Source organism: Dendropsophus ebraccatus, chromosome 2 (assembly GCF_027789765.1).
Source record: "Dendropsophus ebraccatus isolate aDenEbr1 chromosome 2, aDenEbr1.pat, whole genome shotgun sequence".
Lineage (NCBI taxonomy): Eukaryota > Metazoa > Chordata > Amphibia > Anura > Hylidae > Dendropsophus > Dendropsophus ebraccatus.
Genome location: NC_091455.1, coordinates 209,327,609 through 209,353,725, shown reverse-complemented (window position 1 = coordinate 209,353,725; position 26,117 = coordinate 209,327,609). Strand labels below are relative to the sequence as shown.

Genomic DNA, 26,117 nt, shown 5'->3' with positions numbered 1-26,117 from the left:
TGTGTACATACATTATATTACTTACCCCGGATTATGCTCCAGAGCTGCACTCACTATTCTGCTGGTGGGGTCACTGTGTACATACATTACATTACTGATCCTGAGTTACATCCTGTATTATACTCCAGAGCTGCACTCACTATTCTGCTGGTGGGGTCACTGTGTATATTCATTACATTACTGATCCTGTACTGATCCTGAGTTACATCCTCTATTATACTCCAGAGCTGCACTCACTATTCTGCTGGTGGGGTCGCTGTGTACGTACATTACATTACTGATCCTGTACTGATCCTGAGTTACATCCTGTATTATACTCCAGAGCCGCACTCACTATTCTGCTGGTGGGGTCACTGTGTACATACATTACTGATCCTGAGTTACATCCTGTATTATACCCCAGAGCTAAACTCCCTATTCTGCTGGTGGGGTCACTATGTACATACATTACATTACTGATCCTGAGTTACATCCTGTATTATACTCCAGAGCTGAACTCCCTATTCTGCTGGTGGGGTCACTGTGTACATACATTACATTACTGATCCTGAGTTACATCCTGTATTATACTCCAGAGCTGCACTCACTATTCTGCTGGTGGGGTCACTGTGTACATACATTACATTACTGATCCTGTACTGATCCTGAGTTACATCCTGTATTATACCCCAGAGCTGCACTCACTATTCTGCTGGTGGGGTCACTGTGTACATACATTACATTACTGCTCCTGAGTTACATTCTGTATTATACTCCAGAGCTGCACTCACTATTCTGCTGGTGGGGTCACTGTGTACATACATTACATTACTGATCCTGTACTGATCCTGAGTTACATTCTGTATTATACTCCAGAGCTGCACTCACTATTCTGCTGGTGGGGTCACTGTGTATGTACATTACATTACTGATCCTGAGTTACATTCTGTATTATATTCCAGAGCTGCACTCACTATTCTGCTGGTGGGGGTCACTGTGTACATACATTACATTACTGATCCTGAGTTACATTCTGTATTATATTCCAGAGCTGCACTCACTATTCTGCTGGTGGGGTCACTGTGTATGTACATTACATTACTGATCCTGTACTGATCCTGACTTACATCCTGTATTAGGCTGGGTTCACACTACGTATATTTCAGTCAGTATTGTGGTCCTCATATTGCAACCAAATCCAGGAGTGGATTAAAAACACAGAAAGGCTCTGTTCACACAATGGTGAAATTGAGTGGATGGCCGCCATATAACAGTAAATAACGGCCATTATTTCAATATAACAGCCGTTGTTTTAAAATAACAGCAAATATTTGCCATTATATGGCGGCCATCCACTCAATTACACCATTGTGTGAACAGATCCTTTCTGTGTTTTTAATCCACTCCTGGTTTTGGTTGCAATATGAGGACCACAATACTGACTGAAATATACGTAGTGTGAACCCAGCCTTATACTCCAGAGCTGCACTCACTATTCTGCTGGTGGGGTCACTGTCTACATACATTACATTACTGATCCTGAGTTACATCCTGTATTATACTCCAGAGCTGCACTCACTATTCTGCTTGTGTAGTGATGAGTTTCTGTGCTCTTCCCATGGTGCTAGTGTCTGATAGTGATGGAGAGGTGGGGGTTATACTTACTGCATTTACCTTTCTTATATAAAACGTATAGACTGGAGCCTAGACTATGATATCATAGCAGTGCTCACCAGCACATTGCAGACGACGCCGGTGACAACCTCTAGTGCCCATATACCGTAGTGCAGCGATCCGTGCAGCTGCTGCAAAGCTATAACTCCCATCACATGCAGACAGGTGAAGGCGGCCATATCCCAGAAGTAAAGGACAGAATAGAGATTGAACATGACAACTGAAGCGGACTCCTCTAATGTTTATGTGAGAGAGAGATTTTTGATGGACATGCCCTTTAAATCCTATAATTCTTATGTCTCTTGTAACTATCATCTTTCCTTCTGCTTGCGTTACGTCGCCCTTATTGGAGTTTAATAACCGCCACTCCGTGAAATTCTTTTTAACCTTTTTTTTCATGTTTTTCCCCCCTGTGTCCTGTTTTCTCACCATCAGAAAACGCCAATAATCCAGCGGCTGCGGCGGGTGCGGTGCTCGACTTTCATCCCGCCGCCCGCTCCGGTGCAGATTGTAGCCTCTGATGCATGTTGACTCAATTCCCGGCCTCATTGATTTGATCTTTCCCTTTTTTTCTCCCCCTCTTCTTCTTTCCTTTGCTCTGAGATAAAACCTTTAAGAGCATCTTGTAAAGAGGACACAGCACCTTTAATAGGTTCTCTTATAATGAATTTAGGACAGGGGAGGGTCACTTATCGGAGAGCTTCATAGATCAAGAGGGCTCCTTCCGACAAAGACATGAAAGGTCACAGGGATTATGGGAAAATCAGATATTTGGAGCTTTCGGCTTTGGAAATCATCACTGTAGTTTATTTATTTATTTTAACGCTCTTCTGTTAGGTTCAAAATGGGTCATCAGTCAAGTGGACTTAGTGTCAGTAAGAGGAGCTGAGCCGATGGCGCTGGGAGTCCTCCGGAGGAGATGAGGCGGCATCCCTCCTGCTTGTTTTAGGGTGTTGGAACATTGCAGGCAGCCTCCCTCTAATGTAAAACAGCTGACAACAGGGAGTAATAGATGACATTCCATTGCATTAAGGTAGGCTATAAAGCAGACCATACACTTTAAGGGGTACTCTGGAGAAAAAAAAATGTGTTCTAACATGGTGGCAGAAGGTTATACAGATTTGTAATTTACTTCTATTTAAAAATCTCCAGTGTTCTAGTACTTATCAGCTGCTGTATGTCCTGCAGGAAGTGGTGTGTTGTTTTCAGTCTGACACAGTGTTCTCTGCTGCCACCTCTGTCCATGTCAGGAACTGTCCAGAGCAGGAGAGGTTTTCTATGGGGATTTGCTCCTGCTCTGGACAGTTCCTGACATGGACAGAGGTGGCAGCAGAGATCACTGTGTCAAGATTGGAAAGAATACACCATTTCCTGCAGGACATACAGCAGCTGAAAAGTACTGGAAAATTTTAAATGGAAGTAAATTACAAATCTGTTTAACTTTCTGCCACTAGTTAATTTAAGAAAATATATATATATATTTTTTCCAGAGTACCACTTTAAGTGTATGGTCTGCTTTATAGTCTACCTTAAGCACAATTATAGTCTACTGCAGTCTACTGCTCCCTGTTATCAGCTGTTTTACATTAGAGGAAGGCTGCCTTCAATGTTTCAACACCCTAAAACAAGCAGGAGGGATGCTGCCGTCTTTCTTCCCAGACACTCTCCATCGGCTCAGCTCCTCTTCGTGATTCATTTTGAACAGAAGAGCGTTAAAAAAAAAAAAAAAAAACTACAAGTAATTACAATCTATATAACTTTAGCTGGGGTACCCCTTTTAGGCATTGACAACTTGTTATGGAAACTATTGAAAAACTCCACCTATCTCATTCACAATACAGAGCCTCATATATAGCTGTATGTTTGGGTATAGGGTGTAAAAACACCCGATCCAGCGCCGCAGCAGGTCCACTGGGTGAGATTGTTGACAGACTTGTTTGGTGACTGGCTTCCACATTTCAGCCATACGCAGCCTATGATGTATGTCTGTCCTCCTGTGTCTTTCAGAAGCATTGCTTTAGAGGAAGGCGGAAAAGCTCTCAGTTACATTATGGACTCTCAGAGGAGCTAAAGAAGGAGAAGATTCCAGTGGACACCAAGCAAGAGGAGATCCTTCCTGAACACACTCCGAGGAGTGAGCTGTTGTCGGTAATGTTAACACTTTTACGAAGGCTTTTATGACGCTGTACTTGTTGTGATTACTGCAGCCCTTTACTCCCTCCCTGCTGGTGCCTGCCGTAGCACAAAGGTGGAAAAAGCAGTGGATAGACGAGGCCTAAATAGGTACTCTAACTCGGACAAGGAATTGAAAGCTGGGTCTATAGGGGAAACAACTAGCTCATAAAATCCTGTGATCGCTGCAGCCTCTGCACTGTAGGGGGGGGGGGGGGCACAACAACAGAAGGGTAGAACACAGGTAACCATAAAATGCCTAAGATGCTTATTTCTGTGTTCTCCGGGGAGGTGATCCTTTAGTAGACATGTAGCAGAGTGTGGCATCAGCTTAGGGTCCTATTCCACGGAGCGGTGATTGGCCGAATTCGGTGGATTATCGCTCTATGGAATAAAGACAACGATCAGCCGATGATCGTGTCATTGGCTGATCGTTTATTTAGGTGCAAACCTACAATCATCGGGCACTGACCGCTCATCGCTGCTTGGAATAGAGATGCGCGGCGGGCGACCGACGAATTGACAAGCACCATGCTTTACCTAAGCATGTTGCAGGTCTTCTCCTGTGCTCCTTCTTACTCCTGGTCCTGCGCCCAGAAGTAGCTTTGGTGCGGCCAGTGATTGGCTGAGCGGTCTGTCAGCTCAGACAGGCCACACCGAAGCTGCTGCTGCGCGCGGGCTTGGGAGGAAGAAGGAGCGCAGGAGAAACCCTGCAGCATGCTTAGGTAATATATGGTGTTTAAACAAGGGCTACAAGGACATTGGTAACTATGTCGCTGCAGCCCTCGCTAACCGATTATCAGGCTATGGAATAGGCCCAGTAAACGTAGATCTAGCAGATCGGTGCTTGTTTACATTGTTGATCGGGCTGATTGAATAGGACCCTTACTCCCTTCTAAAGATGAGGATGCCTGCCCGAGTCTGATTGTTTGGCATTTGATTAAAGGTGGCTGAAGATATTGGATGCCACCCTATGGAATCCTTGAAAACATGGATACAGCTATAGGCCATAGGCTGCATCCATGTATTCCTGGACTCCCTAGGGCTGTATTCAAATGCCGCACATGCTTGAGTTGCGCTTATCTCTACTCGTGCACGTTTGGCCAGGGATAGCCAGGGGCTGGTCGGGGCGGACAGGTGTTGGTTGATGAAGTGTAAAGAGCGGCTCCCCCGGCTTCTTACCATCCCGGCCCTTTACATGACCCCTTAAGGGAAGGCATTTGTGCTGAGCTCGGGATTGTCTTGTCTCTTCCGCTGCGCTCGTATAAATTCTTCCCAAAATAAAAAATCTAAAGTTCCCAATCAGCTGCTATTATGTGGCGGGGGCTGTGCTGCGCACTAATAAAGAGATGCCATCGCTGTGCGGAAAAAAAATTGGCCCTGTTCATTTGTTTATTTGTCAATTTTGCTGATGTCTGAATTTTTTATTTTAATTTTTTTCTTTGCTTTTTCTATTATTAAATAATTTCTAAGTTTTTTTTTTTTATATTTCTAACTCCCAATACTTATAAAGGTTTCCCAGCACTGAGCTGATCATGTAGCGCATGTTGTTACACTTTTAGCTCTATATATTGCGTATAGCTATATCCTCTTGATTTATATTCCGTGTATAACTTTATATATTACGTGTAGCTCTATAAGTTTGTATTATGTAGCACTATATATTTTGACTCCCAAGTATATAGAGGTGCATAGCTCAGGCTTGGCTGCTGCTGTATTCCCTATGAGTTATGGTGGAACACAGCAATTGCCAGTGTGTACGATTCCCATTCTTCCCTGAAGCATGTGACTGCCGCTCCGCTTACATAAGGGGACAATTTATTTTCGCTCTTGAAATCATTGGGGGTCCTAGTGGTCAGAGTCCACTGATGCTGTCCTGTGAATAGGCATAACTTATAACTAGAGATGAGCGAACCGGGCTCGAGTCGATCCGAACCCGAACGATCGGTATTTGATTAGCTGGGGCTGCTGAACTTGGATAAAGCTCTAAGGTTGTCTGGAAAACATGGATACAGCCAATGACTATATCCATGATTTCCACATAGCCTTAGGGCTTTATCCAAGTTCAGCAGCCACCGCTAATCAAATGCCGAAAGTTCTCGAGCATGCTCCAGGTTCGCTCATCTCTACTTATAACCTTGAGATAACTCCTTTACAAGGAATGCTGGGTAGACCTCCAGTATCCGCCTTGGACAGGGAGGAAGTAGCCACAGTGAAAATAAAGATGGCCGCTGTTCTCTTAAAGCTCCTGGCCAGTTTTTGTTGGACGGGAGGCCTAACTATTTAGTATTTCTGTAGCCGAAACATGAAGTTCTGAGAAGTAATTAAGTTTTTTCATAGAAACCGTCCGTCCTCTCCCCTCCGCGAGGAAGCGGCCTCTGCCATGAACGCAGATCTCATTTCCACTCCAGTCGTGAATCTGATTTATAGCGAGAACGCCAGATTCTGAGCTGTAATTAAATTAAGTCTGAAGCCTCTTTCTGCTTTCTCTTCATATATTCGCTGTGGGTTTTTTTTTATGTCGCTGCCACATATTTCAGTATTTTTTTTAACTCTGCCTTAAATGTAATAACTTTTAATCCCCCAACAATCCTCTTTTGGTTTTTATGGACTCTAATTACTGGATGTAAAATGCCGTATTTAAAGGGATGTCAGGAAAATAAAATAAATGAAATTATTAGCGTCTGGCCCTGTTACGATGCAAGAAACCTTCGCAATTAACTATATGGCGTTTATAGCGCAGGATAAATAATGGGTCACAGTGCGCTGATGGGATTTGTGGCACTCTGTGGCGACATTTGAAAACCAGGCTGTAAGTGACTTTGCGGGTATTGCAGGAGGTTGAACAAACTTGGCATCTTTATCGTGGTTGAAAAGTCTCACAATGAGTAACATGTAGGTTGTATTTGGGTAATTGGCTTGGGAGAGGGTTTGGTAGGTCAGGATAGTGATATAGGAGAAGGTTTGGTAGGTAAGGATAGTGACATAGGAGAAGGTTTGGTAGGTAAGGATGGTGACATAGGAGAAGGTTTGGTAGGTAAGGATAGTGACATAGGAGAAGGTTTGGTAGGTAAGGATAGTGACATAGGAGAAGGGTTGGTAGGTAAGGATAGTGACATAGGAGAAGGGTTGGTAGGTAAGGATGGTGACATAGGAGAAGGGTTGGTAGGTAAGGATAGTGATATAGGAGAAGGTTTGGTAGGTAAGGATAGTGACATAGGAGAAGGGTTGGTGGGTAAGGATAGTGACATAGGAGAAGGTTTGGTAGGTAAGGATAGTGACATAGGAGAAGGGTTGGTAGGTAAGGATAGTGACATAGGAGAAGGGTTGGTAGGTAAGGATAGTGACATAGGAGAAGGTTTGGTAGGTAAGGATAGTGATATAGGAGAAGGGTTGGTAGGTAAGGATAGTGACATAGGAGAAGGTTTGGTAGGTAAGGATAGTGATATAGGAGAAGGTTTGGTAGGTAAGGATAGTGACATAGGAGAAGGGTTGGCAGGTAAGGATAGTGACATAGGAGAAAGTTTGGTTTGTAAGGATAGTGACATAGGAGAAGGTTTGGTTTGTAAGGATAGTGACATAGGAGTAAAACCTTAATTTTCCTTTCAGAGAACCCGAGGACAGAAGCGAAAGAGGAGCTACCTGCTTGAAGACAGCAAACCCGAGGTCAGGATCACACATCTTTATATAAGGAACTGCTAGCAGCCTCATGCCGTCTTCATAGTTACATTGTATTTCTCATGTATTTTTCTCATTGTGATGTAGGAGCGCACCCCAAGGGAGAGGAGGAGGAGGCAACCCATGGTGTTACATAAAAAGCTAAAATCAGAGGACCCAAGGACGGAATGTGCATCATGTAAAGGAATGGGAGACAATGAAAACCTTGTCAGGTACAACATGAATCACAGTACAAGGTTACATGGCTAGTTTTATTACATAGGCGCTGCTGTTTCAAGCAACTTCCCTCCATGCGATAGCTTGTTTGATTCCTAATATATTTTTGTCACTTCATTTACCAAAAACTGCTCTAAAGTTTTGGCCACTTTTCTGCAACCTGCTGCCCACTGCCTGTTGTCAGGAGAAATATGTCTTTAGGATCAGGACAGATTATAGAAGGAGTGGGGCTTACCATGGGCTTTGTACAGGAGAGGAAAAATCTAAATAGGGAAGCTGCAGCTGAAGACTGTGCCTGGAAGGTAAATCAAGGCTTTCTTCTCATTGCCAAGAATGAGGAATAGCAGCGCACTACTCTCACACTCAACACCAGCGGTGTGAGCACTAACATCACTCTGTCACTACTCTGAAGGGTTAATCTAACAAAACCAAGCCATGTTTTAAGTACACATGTAAGTCAAGGATTATTATAATTAATCCTGATGATGTTTTGGGTTGTAAATTGATCACATTTCTTTTCATTAACTTTCCTTTTCATCTGAACAAGGGCGTTCTCAGTTATTTACTAACCTCCTCCCGGGCCTCATTGACCGGGGTCATTCATTACTTTCATCGCAACACCTTAGGGAAAACATAGTGTACGCATTGGCGGCGTCTTTGTCAGCGCTTCCATCTTTCAAGTCTATTGATGGGATTTGTAAAGGAAGGGCCGGTCTTCAATAATGGGAAGCCATTAGTGTCTCACATCTGCTCCCCATCACATACAACTAATGAGCAGCTTTGTATGATATAGCACCTCAAGCCTCCTGATACGCGGAAACCGACATCGGGCACAACTTCCTTTATTGTAAGTTCATCATCAGTATAGGTATGTCCCTGCTTGTAGGTAGAATCTTCTTAATAATGTAGTTATATTCCTGTCCTTAAGAGCAGTATTATAGTGGTTATATTCTTGTATATATGGTGCAGTATTATAGTAGATATATCCCTGTATATAGGAGCAGTATTATAGTAGTTATATTCCTGTATATAGGAGCAGTATTATAGTAGTTATATTCCTGTATATAGGAGCAGTATTATAGTAGGTATCTTCTTGTATATAGGAGCAGTATTATAGTAGTTATATTCCTGTGTATAGGGGGCAGTATTATAGTAGTTATATTCTTGTATATAGGAGGCAGTATTATAGTAGTTATATTCTTGTATATAGGAGCAGTATTATAGTAAGTATATCCTTGTATATAGGGAGCAGTATTATAGCAGTTATATTCTTGTATATAGGAGGCAGTATTATAGTAGTTATGGCTCAGGGAAGAAACAGAGTGCTGCACATCACACCTATGGCTGATACTAGTGCCGCTTGGCTAAATATAAAACACATCAGAATTTTGTGTATGAATTGATCAAGCCATACTGCCCCATGTACCTCGTGCCGGTATCTGATACACATGGGTCCCTACACTAAGTCCACACCGTGCCAGTCAGTGGCCACCAACCCCGCAGGCGTGCACAGCCAGGGAACGGGGGCCATGGGACGGCCCTGCGACCCCCATGCCACAGGACCAGACCCAAAAACACCACACCAGAACCCGGCCAGCACCGCCGGCGGAGAAGGTCGCCCCCAAGCAGCACAAGTCTGGATAAGGTATTGCGCTCACCATAGCTGCAGCAAACAGAATGGGAAAAAAACAGGAGGGATTAAAACCATGTGCACTCAGGTGTCTCCTGCTAATTGCGGTCATGTGGGTCTCACCAGGAGGAGTGCAAAACACGGAGAAAAGAGAGAAACAAAATGTGGCTCAGGGAAGAAACAGAGTGCTGCACATCACACCTATGGCTGATACTAGTGCCGCTTGGCTAAATATAAAACACATCAGAATTTTGTGTATGAATTGATCAAGCCATACTGCCCCATGTACCTCGTGCCGGTATCTGATACACATGGGTCCCTACACTAAGTCCACACCGTGCCAGTCAGTGGCCACCAACCCCGCAGGCGTGCACAGCCAGGGAACGGGGGCCATGGGACGGCCCTGCGACCCCCATGCCACAGGACCAGACCCAAAAACACCACACCAGAACCCGGCCAGCACCGCCGGCGGAGAAGGTCGCCCCCAAGCAGCACAAGTCTGGATAAGGTATTGCGCTCACCATAGCTGCAGCAAACAGAATGGGAAAAAAACAGGAGGGATTAAAACCATGTGCACTCAGGTGTCTCCTGCTAATTGCGGTCATGTGGGTCTCACCAGGAGGAGTGCAAAACACGGAGAAAAGAGAGAAACAAAATGTGGCTCAGGGAAGAAACAGAGTGCTGCACATCACACCTATGGCTGATACTAGTGCCGCTTGGCTAAATATAAAACACATCAGAATTTTGTGTATGAATTGATCAAGCCATACTGCCCCATGTACCTCGTGCCGGTATCTGATACACATGGGTCCCTACACTAAGTCCACACCGTGCCAGTCAGTGGCCACCAACCCCGCAGGCGTGCACAGCCAGGGAACGGGGGCCATGGGACGGCCCTGCGACCCCCATGCCACAGGACCAGACCCAAAAACACCACACCAGAACCCGGCCAGCACCGCCGGCGGAGAAGGTCGCCCCCAAGCAGCACAAGTCTGGATAAGGTATTGCGCTCACCATAGCTGCAGCAAACAGAATGGGAAAAAAACAGGAGGGATTAAAACCATGTGCACTCAGGTGTCTCCTGCTAATTGCGGTCATGTGGGTCTCACCAGGAGGAGTGCAAAACACGGAGAAAAGAGAGAAACAAAATGTGGCTCAGGGAAGAAACAGAGTGCTGCACATCACACCTATGGCTGATACTAGTGCCGCTTGGCTAAATATAAAACACATCAGAATTTTGTGTATGAATTGATCAAGCCATACTGCCCCATGTACCTCGTGCCGGTATCTGATACACATGGGTCCCTACACTAAGTCCACACCGTGCCAGTCAGTGGCCACCAACCCCGCAGGCGTGCACAGCCAGGGAACGGGGGCCATGGGACGGCCCTGCGACCCCCATGCCACAGGACCAGACCCAAAAACACCACACCAGAACCCGGCCAGCACCGCCGGCGGAGAAGGTCGCCCCCAAGCAGCACAAGTCTGGATAAGGTATTGCGCTCACCATAGCTGCAGCAAACAGAATGGGAAAAAAACAGGAGGGATTAAAACCATGTGCACTCAGGTGTCTCCTGCTAATTGCGGTCATGTGGGTCTCACCAGGAGGAGTGCAAAACACGGAGAAAAGAGAGAAACAAAATGTGGCTCAGGGAAGAAACAGAGTGCTGCACATCACACCTATGGCTGATACTAGTGCCGCTTGGCTAAATATAAAACACATCAGAATTTTGTGTATGAATTGATCAAGCCATACTGCCCCATGTACCTCGTGCCGGTATCTGATACACATGGGTCCCTACACTAAGTCCACACCGTGCCAGTCAGTGGCCACCAACCCCGCAGGCGTGCACAGCCAGGGAACGGGGGCCATGGGACGGCCCTGCGACCCCCATGCCACAGGACCAGACCCAAAAACACCACACCAGAACCCGGCCAGCACCGCCGGCGGAGAAGGTCGCCCCCAAGCAGCACAAGTCTGGATAAGGTATTGCGCTCACCATAGCTGCAGCAAACAGAATGGGAAAAAAACAGGAGGGATTAAAACCATGTGCACTCAGGTGTCTCCTGCTAATTGCGGTCATGTGGGTCTCACCAGGAGGAGTGCAAAACACGGAGAAAAGAGAGAAACAAAATGTGGCTCAGGGAAGAAACAGAGTGCTGCACATCACACCTATGGCTGATACTAGTGCCGCTTGGCTAAATATAAAACACATCAGAATTTTGTGTATGAATTGATCAAGCCATACTGCCCCATGTACCTCGTGCCGGTATCTGATACACATGGGTCCCTACACTAAGTCCACACCGTGCCAGTCAGTGGCCACCAACCCCGCAGGCGTGCACAGCCAGGGAACGGGGGCCATGGGACGGCCCTGCGACCCCCATGCCACAGGACCAGACCCAAAAACACCACACCAGAACCCGGCCAGCACCGCCGGCGGAGAAGGTCGCCCCCAAGCAGCACAAGTCTGGATAAGGTATTGCGCTCACCATAGCTGCAGCAAACAGAATGGGAAAAAAACAGGAGGGATTAAAACCATGTGCACTCAGGTGTCTCCTGCTAATTGCGGTCATGTGGGTCTCACCAGGAGGAGTGCAAAACACGGAGAAAAGAGAGAAACAAAATGTGGCTCAGGGAAGAAACAGAGTGCTGCACATCACACCTATGGCTGATACTAGTGCCGCTTGGCTAAATATAAAACACATCAGAATTTTGTGTATGAATTGATCAAGCCATACTGCCCCATGTACCTCGTGCCGGTATCTTTTTGGGTCTGGTCCTGTGACATTGGGGTTGCAGGGCCGTTCCATGGCCTCCCTTCCCTGCATGTGCACGCTTTGCGGGGTTGGCGGTCGCTGACCGACACGGTGTGGAGTTAGCGTAGGGACCCGTGTGGACCAGAGGACCTGCGCGGTGGTACACGGGGCAATATGGCTTGATCAATTCATATACAGACACTCTGGTGTTGATTTTTAATATAGGCCTAGCGGCATTAGTATCAGCCATAGATGGGATGTGCAGCCGTTCCACTCTCTCCAGTTCGTGTTTCACAGTTCTCCCTCTCTGAACAGCTAGCACTCCTTTATAAGACCCACATGACCAAAATTAGCAGGATATGTCTGTGCTCACATATCTGGACCCTATGTCTTCCCCATTCTGTGAGAGCAGCAATGGTTAGTGTAATACCATATCCATACTTGTGTTGTTTGGGGGCAGCCTTCCCCGCCGGTGGTGCTGGCTGGGTTTTGGTGGGGCTTTTTGGGTCTGGTCCTGTGACATTGGGGTTGCAGGGCCGTTCCATGGCCTCCCTTCCCTGCATGTGCACGCTTTGCGGGGTTGGCGGTCGCTGACCGACACGGTGTGGAGTTAGAGTAGGGACCCGTGTGGACCAGAGGACCTGCGCGGTGGTACACGGGGCAATATGGCTTGATCAATTCATATACAGACACTCTGGTGTTGATTTTTAATATAGGCCTAGCGGCATTAGTATCAGCCATAGATGGGATGTGCAGCCGTTCCACTCTCTCCAGTTCGTGTTTCACAGTTCTCCCTCTCTGAACAGCTAGCACTCCTTTATAAGACCCACATGACCAAAATTAGCAGGATATGTCTGTGCTCACATATCTGGACCCTATGTCTTCCCCATTCTGTGAGAGCAGCAATGGTAAGTGTAATACCATATCCATACTTGTGTTGTTTGGGGGCAGCCTTCCCCGCCGGTGGTGCTGGCTGGGTTTTGGTGGGGCTTTTTGGGTCTGGTCCTGTGACATTGGGGTTGCAGGGCCGTTCCATGGCCTCCCTTCCCTGCATGTGCACGCTTTGCGGGGTTGGCGGTCGCTGACCGACACGGTGTGGAGTTAGCGTAGGGACCCGTGTGGACCAGAGGACCTGCGCGGTGGTACACGGGGCAATATGGCTTGATCAATTCATATACAGACACTCTGGTGTTGATTTTTAATATAGGCCTAGCGGCATTAGTATCAGCCATAGATGGGATGTGCAGCCGTTCCACTCTCTCCAGTTCGTGTTTCACAGTTCTCCCTCTCTGAACAGCTAGCACTCCTTTATAAGACCCACATGACCAAAATTAGCAGGATATGTCTGTGCTCACATATCTGGACCCTATGTCTTCCCCATTCTGTGAGAGCAGCAATGGTAAGTGTAATACCATATCCATACTTGTGTTGTTTGGGGGCAGCCTTCCCCGCCGGTGGTGCTGGCTGGGTTTTGGTGGGGCTTTTTGGGTCTGGTCCTGTGACATTGGGGTTGCAGGGCCGTTCCATGGCCTCCCTTCCCTGCATGTGCACGCTTTGCGGGGTTGGCGGTCGCTGACCGACACGGTGTGGAGTTAGCGTAGGGACCCGTGTGGACCAGAGGACCTGCGCGGTGGTACACGGGGCAATATGGCTTGATCAATTCATATACAGACACTCCTGTGTTGATTTTTAATATAGGCCTAGCGGCATTAGTATCAGCCATAGATGGGATGTGCAGCCGTTCCACTCTCTCCAGTTCGTGTTTCACAGTTCTCCCTCTCTGAACAGCTAGCACTCCTTTATAAGACCCACATGACCAAAATTAGCAGGATATGTCTGTGCTCACATATCTGGACCCTATGTCTTCCCCATTCTGTGAGAGCAGCAATGGTAAGTGTAATACCATATCCATACTTGTGTTGTTTGGGGGCAGCCTTCCCCGCCGGTGGTGCTGGCTGGGTTTTGGTGGGGCTTTTTGGGTCTGGTCCTGTGACATTGGGGTTGCAGGGCCGTTCCATGGCCTCCCTTCCCTGCATGTGCACGCTTTGCGGGGTTGGCGGTCGCTGACCGACACGGTGTGGAGTTAGCGTAGGGACCCGTGTGGACCAGAGGACCTGCGCGGTGGTACACGGGGCAATATGGCTTGATCAATTCATATACAGACACTCTGGTGTTGATTTTTAATATAGGCCTAGCGGCATTAGTATCAGCCATAGATGGGATGTGCAGCCGTTCCACTCTCTCCAGTTCGTATTATAGTAGTTATATTCTTGTATATAGGAGGCAGTATTATAGTAGTTATCCGACATGGAGAGAAAGGAACGGCTGCACATCCCATCTATGGCTGATACTAATGCCGCTGGGCCTATTTTAAAATTCAACACCAGGGTGTCTGTATATAATTTGATCAAACCATAATAGCCCCGTGTACCACGTGCAGGTTTGGGGGCAGCCTTCCCTGCCGGTGGTGCTGGCTGGGTTCTGGTGGGGCATTTTGGGTCTGGTCCTGTGACATGGGGGTTGCAGGGCCATTCCATGGCCTCCCTTCCCTGCACGTGCACACTTTGCGGGGGTGGTGGTCACTGACCGACATGGTGTGGAGTTAGCGTAGGGACCCGTGTGAACCAGAGGACCTGCACGTGGTACACGGGGCTATTATGGTTTGATCAAATTATATACAGACACCCTGTTGTTGAATTTTAAAATAGGCCTAGCGGCATTAGTATCAGCCATAGATGGGATGTGCAGCCGTTCCTTTCTCTCCATGTCGTGTATTATAGTAGTTATATTCCTGTATATAGTAGCAGTATTATAGTAGTTATATCCCTGTATATAGGAGCAGTATTATAGTAGTTATATTCTTGTATATAGGAGCAGTATTATAGTAGTTATATTCTTGTATATAGGGGGCAGTATTATAGTAGTTATATTCCTGTATATAGGAGCAGTATTATAGTAGTTATATTCCTGTATATATGAGCAGTATTATAGTAGTTATATTCCTGTATATAAGAGCAGTATTATAGTAGTTATATTCCTGTATATAGGGAGCAGTATTATAGTAGTTATATTCTTGTATATAAGGCAGTATTGTATAACCCCTCTAGGTAAGCATATCTAAAAAAAAATAGTGTTTTTGAAGCTAGAAATGTTAGGTTGCAGATAAGTCTGTTCTTGGAAGTGGAATCTGAAGGCTTATAGGTGATTCCGACACTGTAGAGAGACAGTTTTTACTCCAGAGCTGTCCTTCTGTATGTGTTAACAGGAACTTGCAACCTTAGTTCACCAGTTTCAGTTCTTCTCTCTCATGTTTTGTCGTCTGCACTTTTTGTAAGCTTTCTCCATAATCCTATTTCTCTTTCTTCTGTGTATACTTGTATGATTAGGAGCTTGCACTTCTTGACTCCAGCAATGATGCCCACATGGTTTTCCTAGTGGATAGAGGCAATCCAGTGCTTCTTGTCAGTGTTTCCAGTCTTTTAGTGGAGAAGGAAAACTGCTATAAAATATTACACTGCTTGCAATTTTAAGTAAAATATATTGTTTTAGTATTGCACCCTAGAGGAAATTTTTACAGGAAATCTTCCACAAATAACTGGAAGTCCATCTTAAAATATGGCCGTTGTTTGCTTTAACTGCTCATATACTTTGCATCAATCTTTTACGGCTCTGATTTGTTCGCATCAAACACATTTCCTAAAGCGAATGTACTAAACAAAGCGAGCCCGCCGCCGTCTGACTTTTCCCAATCCTCATAAACACAGTAGTTATCCTGAATCATAGAATTGCTTTCGCCCAGATAGCCGGTGAAATTACCGCTCTGTGGTTTCCTTAAAATGCCGTAATCCGTCAGCTGCCACATTAAGTCCGGGGAGAGAAGCAGTCAGTAGTGCTACTCCAGCCGTTATGTAGAGAGATGTGCCTTTAACCACGCCAAGTGATGTGCTGGATGAAGCCCTAACCTTTCCCACTTCAGTCTAGACGTAAAGAGCCTTGCTGTGATTTAATTTCATTTTGCTGATTTTTTTTCAATTTTTTATTCCCTTTATATAAAACAATTGTCTTTCCCCTTTAAGATAGGATTGGAATCCTTAATAATAATGTTGAGAACCCTTGGATAAAGCCTCGCGGCTTTTGAATTGTGAGTGCTTGTGTATATATAGTATCTTAATATACTATTGGGGAAAAAAAGGCCCTCACTTGATTCCTCTCTTAGTTTTTTCTAGTTTGGCACATTTAAATGTTTTCAATCCACAAAAATTTTATACTCTTTGATATCTATGGTACATGTATGGTGGATGTTCCCTGTGAAACAATGGAGTTGGCTCTGTCTTCTGTCAACAACTGAAAAATGCCATCTATAGTCAAGATATATCTGATCCTGGTCATTGTATCCCGCGAATGTCGGGGTCAGTAGGAACTCTGGCATCTAGGTTGTTAAAATCCACTTTGTTTTCTCAATTGGCCTCCGTGTTGATGCTCCCTATTACTATACAGCCCCCTATATACAAGAATATAATTACTATAACTATAACTTATATACACTCACCGGCCACTTTATTAGGTACACCATGCTAGTAACGGGTTGGACCCCCTTTTGCCTTCAGAACTGCCTCAATTCTTGGTGGCATAGATACAACAAGGTGCTGGAAGCTTCCTCAGAGATTTTGGTCCATATTGACATGATGGCATCACACAGTTGCTGCAGATTTGTCGGCTGCACATCCATGATGCCAATCTCCCGTTCCACCACATCCCAAAGATGCTCTATTGGATTGAGATCTGGTGACTGTGGAGGCCATTGGAGTACAGTGAACTCATTGTCATGTTCAAGAAACCAGTCTGAGATGATTCTAGCTTTATGACATGGCGCATTATCCTGCTGAAAGTAGCCATCAGATGTTGGGTCCATTGTGGTCATAAAGGGATGGACATGGTCAGCAACAATACTCAGGTAGGCTGTGGCGTTGCAACCATGCTCAATTGGTACCAAGGGGCCCAAAGAGTGCCAAGAAAATATTCCCCACACCATGACACCACCACCACCAGCCTGAACCGTTGATACAAGGCAGGATGGATCCATGCTTTCATGTTGTTGGCGCCAAATTCTGACCCTACCATCCGAATGTCGCAGCATAAATCAAGACTCATCAGACCAGGCAACGTTTTTCCAATCTTCTACTGTCCAATTTCGATGAGCTTGTGCAAATTGTAGCCTCAGTTTCCTGTTCTTAGCTGAGCGGAGTGGCACCCGGTGTGGTCTTCTGCTGCTGTAGCCCATCTGCCTCAAAGTTGGCCGTACTGTGCGTTCAGAGATGCTCTTCTGCCTACCTTGGGTGTAACGGTTGGCTATTTGAGTCACTGTTGCCTTTCTATCAGCTGGAACCAGTCTGCCCATTCTCCTCTGATCTCTGGCATCAACAAGGCATTTCCGCCCACAGAACTGCCGCTCACTGGATGGTTTTTCTTTTTCGGACCATTCTCTGTAAACCCTAGAGATGGTTGTGCGTGAAAATCCCAGTAGATCAGCAGTTTCTGAAATACTCAGACCAGCCCTTCTGGCACCAACAACCATGCCACGTTCAAAGGCACCAAATCACCTTTCTTCCCCATACTGATGCTCGGTTTGAACTGCAGGAGATTGTCTTGACCATGTCTACATGCCTAAATGCACTGAGTTGCCGCCATGTGATTGGCTGATTAGAAATTAAGTGGTAACGTGTAGTTGGACAGGTGTACCTAATAAAGTGGCCGGTGAGTGTGTATATATATATATATATATATATATATATATATATATATATATATATATATATATAAAACTACTGCACCTGGTCGACAAAGGGGGTGTGTCCCTGAAACGGGCATCCTCGGACGCGTCTGCACCTAATACCTTCCCCTCCCCGCTTTCCGTGGACCTAATAAAGTCATAAGGCTGCAAATCACGGGTGAGTGCTACTTCACACTTCCACAACACAATAGTACGCCTCCTCTCTGTTGTCTGCACCCCTGTATAGCAATTGCAGGTCACGGACAGTATCTTGCTGCTTTGTCTCATTGGACTCCTGTTTAAGTGGTGTAGTGTTTGGTGTGGTGCGGGTCTCTACTACTAACTACAGCACTACTGATAACTACTATAATACTGCCCCCTATATACAAGAATATAACTACTATAATACTGCTCCTATATACAAGAATATAACTACTATAATACTGCTCCTATATACAAGAATATAACTACTATAATACTACTCCTATATACAGGGATATAACTGCTATAATACTGCTCCTATATACAGGAATATAACTGCTATAATACTGCTCCCTATATACAGGAATATAACTACTATAATACTGCTCCTATATACAGGAATATACCTACTATAATACTGCTCCTATATACAAGAATATAACTACTATAATACTGCTCCTATATACAGGAATATAACTGCTATAATACTGCTCCTATATACAGGAATATACCTACTATAATACTGCCCCCTATATACAGGAATATAACGACTATAATACTGCTCCCTATATACAGGAATATAACTACTATAATACTGCTCCTATATACAGGAATATAACTACTATGATCTGAACTGGAGAGAATGGAACGGCTGCACATCCCATCTATGGCTGATACTAATGCCGCTAGGCCTATATTAAAAATCAACACCAGAGTGTCTGTATATGAAATGATCAAGCCATATTGCCCCGTGTACCACTGCGCAGGTCCTCTGGTCCACACGGGTCCCTACGCTAACTCCACACCGTGTCGGTCAGCGACCGCCAACCCCGCAAAGCGTGCACATGCAGGGAAGGGAGGCCATGGAACGGCCCTGCAACCCCAATGTCACAGGACCAGACCCACAGTGTGGACTTAGTGTAGGGACCCATGTGTATCAGATACCTGCACGCGGTACATGGGGCAGTATGGCTTGATCAATTCACTTACAGAATTCTGATGTTTTTTATGCAGCCGAGAGGTACTAGTATCAGCCATAGGTGTGAGGTGCAGCACTCTTTTTCTTCCCTGAACCATAACTACTATAATACTGCTCCTATATACAGGAATATAACTACTATAATACTGCTCCTATATACAAGAATATAACTACTATAATACTGCTCCTATATGCAAGAATATACAGTAACTACTATAACACTACTCCCTATATACAAGAATATAACGACTATAATACTGCTCCTATATACAGGAATATTACTACTATAATACTGCCCCTATATACAAGAATATAACTACTATAATACCGCCTCCTATATACAGGAATATAACTACTATAATACTGCTCCTATATACAGGAATATAACTACTATAATACTGCTCCTACATACAGGAATATCATTACTATAATACTGTTCCTATATACAAGAATATAACTACCATAATACTGTAATGTAAGTATCCATTCCCCTGTGGTTGAGCAGTGCTTGGTGTGGGGTAGTTGTGCCATATGATTGGCATAGTATAACCTGGCTGCAGCTGGTACTCCACAGCTGAATGTAAGGTGTGACTGTGGAAAGAATAAGAAAATGACTGTGCATAATGTAGACTGGAAAGCATTTCTTTTTAGGTTTTAATTTATGTTGTTCCTCAGCAGTAATTGCATACTGGGGAGAAATCTAAATCAGTGAAGCATTCTTTCTAATTAAAATTTACAGAGAGCGCAGCCATGAGATATACGGCGCGGCGCTTGTCATTTGTTGAGGCGCATTTCCAGGAGGAGAGCGATGTACTGGTAGAGCTCAGCCCCCCAAAAGGTCACAGACTGCCTGTCACTAAAGAATAAATTGTTATGGGGAGCAAATGAATAAAACCTCATCCGGCATTAATATCCATGGTGGAGGCCGCACCTAAACAAATGAGGCTCTTAAAGATTTTTGGAAAAGTCATCCATTATTAGCCTAAAGGGAAAAATCGGAAATCCCCTGTGTGTCTGGGAAGTCTTGGAGGGTTTTAAGATGGGAGTTTTATGTGAGCACCAAGATAATGGCTAATTAAAGTCATATATTTAGTAAGTGCTATATGCGGTGTTAACATGCAGAGCAATAATAGAAATGGTACATATCCCCTCCGAGAATTACAGTAGGCAAGAGTTTCAATTCTGGTTTTAATGGATTTGCAGATCTGATGTAGCAGAGGCTGATTTATCATTTTGGGCTACATGGTTAATGTCTATGTGTTATTATAATGCTGTAGAAATGATGGAAGCAAGAATATAACTACTATAATACTGCTCCTATATACAGAAATATAACTACTATAATACTGCTCCTATATACAAGACTATAACTACTGTAATACTGTTCCCTACATACAAGAATATAACTACTATAATACTGCTCCTATATACAGGAATATAACTACTATAATACTGCTCCTATATACAGGAATATAACTACTATAATACTGCTCCTATATACAGAAATATAACTACTATAATACTGCTCCTATATACAAGACTATAACTACTGTAATACTGTTCCCTACATACAAGAATATAACTACTATAATACTGCTCCTATATACAGGAATATAACTACTATAATACTGCCCCCTATATACAAGAATATAACTACTATAATACTGCTCCTATATACAGGAATATAACTACTATAATACTGCTCCTATATATACAGGAATATAACTACTATAATACTGCTCCTATATACAGGAATATAACTACTATAATACTGCTCCTATATACAAGAATATACTACTATAATACTGCTCCTATATACAAGAATATAACCACTATAATACTGCTCCTATATACAAGAATATAACTACCATAATACTGCTCCTATATACAGGAATATAACTACTATAATACTGCTCCTATATACAGGAATATAACTACTATAATACTGCTCCTATATACAGGAATATAACTACTATAATACTGCTCCTATATACAAGAATATAACCACTATAATACTGCCTGTATATTTAGTGATTAGCATAGATTGAGTTACGTTGCCATTATTGTGTGATATTCCATGTAGCATTATATATAGTTACATTTTATATGTCATGAAGAGAAGGGGTTACTGAGGTAGTAGTAGTCCTCCTCCGTCCTTGACCAACATCGCACACATTGCCTTTTTCCTATCAACGTTCAAGTAGCGTTCTCCTCCAGACAATCACAAAGTCTAATTGCGGCGGCGGCCATGGCTGTTCCTTTCAGATATTGGACGGCACATGAGAAAATTCAATATTATGTCATAGACGAAGGCAAATTCTTGTTTAGCTTTGGTTCTTATTTGCATAGAGACAGCATGCGCTCGTTCGGAACACACGGAAACAGCTTGTAATATTTCTTGCTGTGAAATAGAGATAAGTGAGCCAACAGGAATCTAAAAACACCAGTGGCAACGCGAGCTCTGTGCATGAAGAAAACAATGCACCAACCAAAGGCGGCCAATTTGCATTTTCTAATGCTGTACTTGTGCGCTTATCAAAGAGCCTTTTTTTTTTCTTCTCTCGAATATTGTAAACCAATTTACTTCTACGGATACATTTTTGCATACAGTTACCATGTTTGTTTCCCCCCCCCCCCCCCCCCCCCCCCTACATCTGCAAAGAGCTAAGAATCAAGTGAGCATTTCAGCTCTAATGCCTTTTGTCTTTGGAAGTTATTTTAAAGAGTGTGCGGATAATTATCCTACCGAGGGTGTAATTATTGCAGGTGGGTTTTTATTTTTTTTCCGCTCAAGTGGAAGAATACGCCGCGCCCCGGATTCCAATCATGGTCGGACAAGAGATACAGTATGCAGGTGTGTGCGCCGTAGAAAGGACACGAGCGGGGAGGCACAATCATGGGGAATTCTTTTTGTGAGACTGGGGCGCCATAAAATTACGGATGTATACACGAAAAATATATTAAAAGAGAAGAAAAAAGTTAAAAAAAATCTTACTTGATTACCGTACAGTCGTGTAATAGAACATCTCCTATTTAAGGAGACAATAGAACTGAAAGAAATTCAGCTGCACCTTGAAGAAATCGTCAAAATCAGCTTAAAGAGATTCTTCTCAAAGGAACGTCTTGTGTCCTACCCCATGTGTTACGTATATATACACCCTTCGCAAAAGTCTGTACTTCTTGTACTGTTGTGGTGATGAAAGTAGTACTAAAGTTCGCCACTAGATATTGCTATGTTGTATATGTATATGGAAGCTTTCACAGCTGAAGGATTGTAAAGGGTTATTGTTTTCTATGTGTCACCTGAATCTGTGGACCAGTAGGAGTCTAGTTCTTTTCTTTCCTATCACCTCTCGGCTCTCTTCTTCTGTTGCACTCTTCACCCACTCACAGCGCACCTTACATGCTGGGAGGAAGTAAGTCACATGGATATAGGAGGATATAGAGAGTCTTTCATTCTGGACAATGTGGAGGAAGGAGACAAGTCAGATAGCTCTCCACAGTGGTCCCATCTGGACCCCGTACCTCAAGCCAGTCTTAGTCAGAACCCCGCATGGGAAGGACACAAGACAGTGTACCTCTCACGACTTTGCTACTAGTGATGTTAGAAAGCACTATGCAGTGTTAGAGCCTCTTAAGAGAGGACCAGCCAGAGACAACCTCAACCCACGCCGAGGACAAGGAGAAGTAACAATATGATGCCGAGAGGTCCGCAAGTCCTCTGTGCAACTTTGTACTCCATAAGGTCCCTAGATTACGGAGCTTGTGAATGACCCTTTAGAGTTACCCATCTGTAGACAGCTGTTTAAAGGTTGTTACCTCTTGTCAGTACTAAGCAGGCTGCTTTCTGGCATTTTTTCAGGAAAACCCAGAAAGGCATGAGGAGGGTTTTAGGCCTTGCAAGCTCCGCTAAGAATAAAAACATTCCAAGTAGCCCTCCCCAGGCCTGGTTCTAGGATCTCTGCCCCAAGAGATAGCACCGTGGCTTAGCATATTAAGGCTGCATTCATATCTCATTAAAATATAACAAGGTGTTTTGTGGTGGTCCGGCCAGTGAGATTCCATCTTGTAAACAGGAACACAATTGTTACTGGAGTTAATGGTGTGGATGACACCAGTGCCATCACCGCTTCATACATTCTCCTTGGTACTTCCAAACAAGCTGCTACAATGACAACGTCACGGAGCAGTTGCCACACTTGTGTTGTCCATTTCCTTAATTCAAGGGACAAATATGTCTCCATTCTCAGGATCGGTGGGGGTCCCAGTGGTTTGTCCTCCTCTCTTCTGCTTGCTATGGATGGGAGATATCCTAATAAGATGGCCAACAGATCAGCTGACAATCTCAAAAAACGTGCCCTATCTGGTATATATGGTTGTATACAGCGCCTTATGCCTCGATTCCACTGCCTTGCCGCGGGGTTGACATACTTTCTTCGGGGTAGTAAACCTTCTTCACACGTCGTTGCTTCAGAGAAAACCAAATGTTATGATTACTGAAAGAAATCTGTTTTTCATGGGGCTTTTAAACGCATTCACAGAAAGGATAATTAAAGAAATTGCTGCTTTGCAAACTTCTAATTGTGAGCAGTGAACTGCTGGGCTGATTTCGGTAATTCGTCCTCCGCACGGTGGAAGGTATTGTGAGGTAGACTCGTGCCCCTGCCTGACTGCGACCATATTGTTCACCCGCACACTGTGGAAGCAGAAGTTTGTCAGCCGATACTTAAGTTACATTTTCGAGCTCCTTTATAATGTAAACACATATGGAGAATAAGGAGTGATCGTCGGTGAGGCCCCCGAGCTCTGGCTGTGGGGAGGGCCGGGATTTGTGTACACGCAGCACGTACGCATAATGGTTCCTGTACCATCTACCATTTCTTTGTTATCCCTGAGCAGGGCTTTTGTCATATCCTTTCTCCTCACCTTTTTTTTTTTTTTTTTACCTTCATCACCAATTCCATTTTTTTTCATGCCTTTTCCCTGTTCTTTACCTTTCGCCATTCCCTTTTCTATATACCTTCCCCCTCCTCATCTTTTCTACTCCTCCCCATCTTTATCCCTTTCTTTCACTTTTCTTATCCCTTTCTATTTACCTCTCAATTTCCCATGTATTACTTCCCTTCACTCCATCTTTTCCTCTTCACTTTCTGTTTTCAGCTCCTTGTCTCCTCCTCCTCCTTCTTCTTCTTCATCTTCTCTTTCCTTTTACTTCTGTTGTTTTTACAGTACACATTACCATTCTTCTTTCTTCGTACCTTCTCTTTTATCCTCTGCCTTTTCCCTATCTTTATTCTTCCTTTATTCCATCCCTTCTTTTCCTTCCCTTTTTCCTATGTGTATTCCCTCCCCTTATTTCCATTCTTTCCCTTTCTTCTTCATTTATCTCCAGCCTTTTCCTATCTCTTCCCTTTCAATATACTTGTCTTTTTGACAATTTTTTTTATATCTCTTTGCTCATTATCCATTCCCCCTTATTTTCTCTTTCTTCTCTCATTCCCTCCATTGCCCTTTTGTCTCCTTCTCCTTTATCCCTTTCCCCATATTATCCGCTTCCCATTTCACTCATGTTTTCCCTTTTTCTTTTTCCTCCTCTGTTATTTCATCCTCTTTTCTTCCCTTTCCCCCTCATCATTTCCCTCCTTTGTAGTTGTTTCCCTCTTGCTTTCCCTTCTCTCCTCCTTATCCCTTTCCTGTACTTGTCCCTTACCTCCTTGTTACCTTCCCCCTTTCCCACTCACTGTCCTTCTCCTCCTTTCTAACCATTTTCTCTACTTTATCCATTTATCCTTATCCCCTCCCCCTGTTTTCCTTTTCCCCTCTTATTCATTCCCTCTCCCACCATCTCTTCCTTGCTTTTCCTTCCCTCCTTCATAATCCCTTGTCTCCCTCCTCATACATTCCACCCCCCCTTTACTCCCATTCTCTACTCTTTATCCTATTTCTCCTCTATATCTCTTCCCCTCTTATCTTTTCCCCCTTTATTACCCCATTCCTCTCTAATTATTTTCCTTACTATACCTTTCCTTCTTTGTTATCCCTTGTCTCCATTATTATTACTTTAGTACTCACAATTTCCCCTTCATACTCAACTCCCTTCAGCACTCCCGTTCTCTCTTTTTCCCCTCATTCTCCCCCCCCCTCGTTGTCTTCTTTCCCGCCATTCTCTCCTTTCTCCCTTTTTCTCCCTTCCCCCCATGTTGTTGCTTTTCCCCTATTCTCCACTCCTTTTCCCCTCATTCTTCTCTTTTTCCTACCATTCTTTTCTTTTGCCTTCATCTTATTTCTCCTACCATTCTATTCTTTTTGCCTCTTTGTTGTCTTTCCTTTATCATCCACTACTTTCCCCCCTTATTATTGTCTTTCCCCTATCATCCTCTCTTCCCCCCCCCCCCTCTTTGTTGTCTTTCTCCTATGATCCTCTCCTTTCTTCATTATCCCCTTCTTTCCACCCTTGTTGTCTTTCCCCTATCACGCTCTTTCCCCCCTCATCCTCTCCTTTCCCCCCTTGTTGTCTCCTCTTCGCCGTCATCTTCTCCTTCCCCCCCTTGTTGTCTCCTTTTCCGCATCATCCTCTCCTTTCCCCCGCATTGTTGTCTTTACCCTATCATCCTCTCCTCCGGCCTCCCTTGTTTTCTCCTTTCCCCTATAATGCTCTCTTTTCCCCCCTTGTTGTTTCCTTTACCCTATCATGCTCTCTTTTCCCCCCTTGTTGTCTCCTTCCCCCTATCTTCCTCTCCTTTCCAGTATCATGCTCTCTTTACCCCATCATCCTCTCCTTACCCATCATCCTCTCCTCCCCCCCCCCCTTGTTGTCTCCTTCCCCCTATCTTCCTCTCCTTTCCAGTATCATGCTCTCTTTACCCCATCATCCTCTCCTTACCCATCATCCTCTCCTCCCCCCCCCCTTGTTGTCTCCTTCCCCCTATCTTCCTCTCCTTTCCAGTATCATGCTCTCTTTACCCCATCATCCTCTCCTTACCCATCATCCTCTCCTCCCCCCCCTTGTTGTCTCCTTCCCCCTATCTTCCTCTCCTTTCCAGTATCATGCTCTCTTT

The 26,117-nt window shown here is 44.5% G+C and overlaps 1 protein-coding gene across 5 annotated transcripts in view; it reads left to right on the top strand.

Annotated features, from left to right (window-relative positions):
- The window catches only part of PHF14 (PHD finger protein 14), a 164,576-nt gene that overhangs the window by 61,333 nt on the left and 77,126 nt on the right, over window positions 1–26,117 (top strand). For all 5 annotated transcript variants that reach the window (XM_069959354.1, XM_069959357.1, XM_069959355.1 and 2 more), the window contains 3 exons: window positions 3,661–3,801; window positions 7,435–7,491; window positions 7,591–7,715. In XM_069959354.1, coding sequence (XP_069815455.1) covers window positions 3,661–3,801; window positions 7,435–7,491; window positions 7,591–7,715 — 323 coding nt within the window. The remainder of the gene's footprint in view (window positions 1–3,660; window positions 3,802–7,434; window positions 7,492–7,590; window positions 7,716–26,117) is intronic.